The sequence below is a fragment of the Xyrauchen texanus genome, chromosome 38 (genome assembly GCF_025860055.1).
Source record: "Xyrauchen texanus isolate HMW12.3.18 chromosome 38, RBS_HiC_50CHRs, whole genome shotgun sequence".
NCBI lineage: Eukaryota > Metazoa > Chordata > Actinopteri > Cypriniformes > Catostomidae > Xyrauchen > Xyrauchen texanus.
In genome coordinates, this window is record NC_068313.1 from 36,065,263 (window position 1) to 36,069,700 (window position 4,438).

General features: G+C 43.8%; 1 protein-coding gene across 1 annotated transcript; it reads right to left on the minus strand.

Moving 5' to 3' along the window:
* Positions 1 to 323: 323 nt before the first annotated feature.
* LOC127631717 (histidine-rich glycoprotein-like) lies at positions 324 to 2,991 on the minus strand. The gene is made up of 4 exons (XM_052109970.1): positions 2,888 to 2,991; positions 946 to 2,017; positions 628 to 681; positions 324 to 380 (listed from the first exon to the last, which is right to left on the minus strand). The coding sequence occupies exons 1-4, from the start codon at positions 2,989 to 2,991 to the stop codon at positions 333 to 335; spliced, it is 1,278 nt and encodes a 425-aa protein (XP_051965930.1). The 3' UTR covers positions 324 to 332.
* Between the last annotated feature and the right edge of the window lie 1,447 nt (positions 2,992 to 4,438).

The window sequence follows — 4,438 nt, forward strand, 5'->3', positions numbered from 1 at the left end:
TTTAAGGAATAAACGATGTGTGTTTTTTGTTCGAGTGAGATGAGTTGCATGTGACTCCTGAACCGAACGTCTGGATAAAGGTGCTGTGATGTAAATACACATGAACTAAAACAAGTATAGCATAAAATATGACGCGTGAGTGTCTGAGTGAGTGACTGACTGACTGAGTGTCTGAGTGAGTGACTGACTGACTGAGTGTCTGAGTGAGTGACTGACTGACTGAGTGTCTGAGTGAGTGAGTGAGTGAGTGAGTGAGTGAGTGAGTGTCTGAGTGAGTGAGTGAGTGTGTGAGTGTCTGAGTGAGTGAGTGTGTGAGTGTCTGAGTGAGTGTCTTAGTGAGTGTGTGAGTGAGTGAGTGTGTGTGTGTCTGAGTGAGTGTCTGAGTGGTAAGTGTCTGAGTGTGTGAGTGTCTGAGTGTGTGAGTGTCTGAGTGTGTGAGTGTCTGAGTGAGTGAGTGAGTGAGTGTCTGAGTGTGTGAGTGTCTGAGTGTCTGAGTGTGTGAGTGACTGACTGAGTGAGTGACTGACTGACTGAGTGAGTGAGTGAGTGAGTGAGTGTCTGAGTGAGTGTCTGAGTGAGTGAGTGTCTGAGTGAGTGTCTGAGTGAGTGAGTAAGTGTCTGAGTGAGTGAGTAAGTGTCTGAGTGTGTGAGTGTCTGAGTGTGTGAGTGTCTGAGTGTGTGAGTGTCTGAGTGTGTGAGTGTCTGAGTGAGTGAGTGTGTGTGTGTCTGAGTGAGTGTCTGATTGAGTGTCTGAGTGTGTGAGTGTCTGAGTGTCTGAGTGTGTGTGTGTCTGAGTGTGTGTCTGAGTGAGTGTCTGAGTGAGTGTGTGAGTGTGTGAGTGTCTGAGTGAGTGTGTGAGTGAGTGAGTGTGTGTGTGTCTGAGTGAGTGTCTGTGTGTCTGAGTGAGTGTCTGAGTGAGTGAGTAAGTGTCTGAGTGAGTGAGTAAGTGTCTGAGTGAGTGAGTGAGTGTCTGAGTGTGTGAGTGTCTGAGTGTGTGAGTGTCTGATTGAGTGAGTGTCTGAGTGAGTGAGTGTGTGAGTGAGTGAGTGTGTGTGTGTCTGAGTGAGTGTCTGTGTGAGTGTCTGAGTGTCTGAGTGTCTGAGTGTGTGAGTGTCTGAGTGTGTGAGTGTCTGAGTGTGTGAGTGTCTGAGTGTGTGAGTGTGTGAGTGAGTGAGTGTGTGTGTGTCTGAGTGAGTGAGTAAGTGTCTGAGTGTGTGAGTGTCTGAGTGTGTGAGTGAGTGAGTGTGTGTGTGTGTCTGAGTGAGTGAGTGTCTGAGTGTCTGAGTGTGTGAGTGTCTGAGTGTCTGAGTGTCTGAGTGTGTGAGTGTCTGAGTGTGTGAGTGTCTGAGTGTGTGAGTGTGTGAGTGAGTGAGTGTGTGTGTGTCTGAGTGAGTGTCTGATTGAGTGTCTGAGTGTCTGAGTGTGTGAGTGTCTGAGTGAGTGAGTGAGTGTGTGAGTGTGTGAGTGTCTGAGTGTCGTGAGTGTGTGTGTGAGTGAGTGAGTGAGTGAGTGAGTGTGTGTGTGTCTGAGTGAGTGAGTAAGTGTCTGAGTGTGTGAGTGTCTGAGTGTGTGAGTGAGTGAGTGAGTGAGTGAGTGTGTGTGTGTCTGAGTGAGTGAGTAAGTGTCTGAGTGTGTGAGTGTCTGAGTGTGTGAGTGAGTGAGTGTGTGTGTGTGTCTGAGTGAGTAAGTGTCTGAGTGTCTGAGTGTGTGAGTGTCTGAGTGTCTGAGTGTCTGAGTGTCTGAGTGTCTGAGTGTCTGAGTGTGTGAGTGTCTGAGTGTCTGAGTGTGTGAGTGTGTGAGTGAGTGAGTGTGTGTGTGTCTGAGTGAGTGTCTGATTGAGTGTCTGAGTGTCTGAGTGTGTGAGTGTCTGAGTGAGTGAGTGAGTGTGTGAGTGTGTGAGTGTCTGAGTGTCGTGAGTGTGTGTGTGTGAGTGAGTGAGTGAGTGAGTAACTCACTGTGTTTGTCCACACTTATAGTAAAATAATGCACGCAAAGAGTCTTTATATGCGCTACTTTACTTCGAGATTAGTCCAAACCAATTGCCGAACCTCACTGCTATTTTTAATGCCAGGATCATACAACAGACACAGTGAGAGATATATATATATATATATACATATTAAATAATGTACATTAAGACAAAACACCACGTTTATTTTATAATATGAGGTTTCCGCACATTACATACATATTCTACAATATAAAGAATGTGTTTACAGCTCCTATATTATTTATTTACTGTATATTTGCATTATCGGTCAGTCAGTTTTCATCGTCCGTAGAAGAAAAAACGGCTTTCGTATAGTCGGTGGACGATCTGTCAGACCCCATGTGTAAAGCGCCATAGGAACACATTGTTCCAAGTCAAAAGCTTGTTTGGAACAAACATTCGTACCGGAAAAAAACGTCTTGGTGTGAACGGGCCTTAATTGATTGCATTTATTTTTATCTCCATACAAATCGAAATGTAACAAATAAAACAATACTAATATTAACAATGTTAATTCTTGCCGATACATGCAGCGGTAAGGGTCATTTTGGTGTGGTACCTCCTGTATTATTATTATTATTATTATTATGATTATTATTATTATTTAATTATTCATACTATTCAATGGAATGTTTGCCTTTTCATCTGTTTTGGTAAAGGTATGGTTCACCCCAAAAAAAAACAAAAAAAAGTAATTAATTGCTCACCCTAATGTAGTTCCAAACCCATATGCTGTTTTTATGAACATTTTCCCCCCAATGGAACACACACGAAAAAGCAAAATTTTGGAATGAAACATAATAAACATCTTGTAAGCGTAGTGCAAAATTAGCGCACTGTATTCCAAGTCTTGAAGCTTCGCGTAAGGAACGGATTTAAATTTAAGCTGTTATTTACCGATAATCTTCACCTTGACAAAGCTCTGAAATCTCACAAATGCCGTTTTGATCCAACGTGCCAGCTGTGACGTCACCGACGCCAAACACCATTTGTTCTCGCATGTCCGGTCATGACAGCTCAAAGATGACAACTTATAATAACGTTTACATTTCAGCTTTAAGGAAAGTTTACGGATTGCTTCAGAAGACTTGGAATATAACACCAAAAAAGGTGAATTGTACTTTGGTGTTCCACTATAAAATAACAGCCTACGAGTTTGGAGGGGGGAGCAAATAATGACAAAACTTTCATTTTTGGACAAACTATTCCTTTAATATTTAAAAGCATTATTATTATACAAAGATGAACACAATGAATGTTTTGGAGTTGATCCAGTGTTGTTGAATCGATGTAAATGATGAAGCCTTGTATCCGTGGGTCAGTTTGAAGCAGGACTTTCGAAGAGTCGCTCTATTTTTGTACTGTGTGGTTTTTGCGGTGAATTGCCTATTTGGACTAAGTGAGTAATGCTGTGGTTTGTTCACAAGATGCTTGTTTATTGCTTTCTTTTTCTCTTTCTGTATCTGAATTATCACTGTGTGATATTGTCTACATCAGGAAAAATTACACTAATGTGATAAAAGAAACAAATGGCCCTTTTTTGCTTTTGTTATTCGTCTCTGGAGAGGGCGGCTGCATTTAATATTGTTACTGTCATTCATCCCCATTGTGCTCCTTGTGTTCTGTAAATGTCAAGCTCTCTCTCTGTCTCTCTCTCTCTCTGTCTCTCTCTCTCTCTCTCTGTCTCTACAAGGGCCACTTTAATTCTCTGACATTCTCGTTACCATGGAGAACCATGATTCACAACGCAACTGTACATGTAGTCAAACTGACAATAAAAAAAAAATTGTCCACATTACTTACACACACACACACACACACACACACACACACACACACACACACACACACACACACACCCTCAAGACAAAGATCCCCCATTTAGCCTTAACAGACTGTAGGGGCAAGTGCTGTTAGCGAGCACCTATGAAGGCCGGAACGGTACACAAGGGGGTGGGTGGCCGGCACCATGCCCGACCACCTTTGTCTCCCCAGTGGCGATGTTTTACACACCGCACCAGTTACTCATTTTAGGCTGAGTCGACCTAGGGGAGGCCCGGGACCGGTTCAGATAATCGTCACTGGTGTTGGCCATGAGCGGGAATTGAACTCAGGTCGCCAGATTCGTAGCGCAGCGTGCTAACGGCTACACTACCGCTCCCCACCCAAATACTCAGACACTCACTCAGACACTCACTCACTCACTCACACACTTACACACTCACTCAGACACTCACACTCACTCACTCACTCACTCACTCACTCACACTCACTCACTCACTCACACACTCACTCACTCACTCACTCACTCAGACACTCACTCACTCACTCACTCGCCCACACTCACTCACTCACTCACTCACACACTCACTCACTCACTCACTCAGACACTCACTCACTCACTCACTCGCCCACACTCACTCACTCACACACACACTCACTCACTTA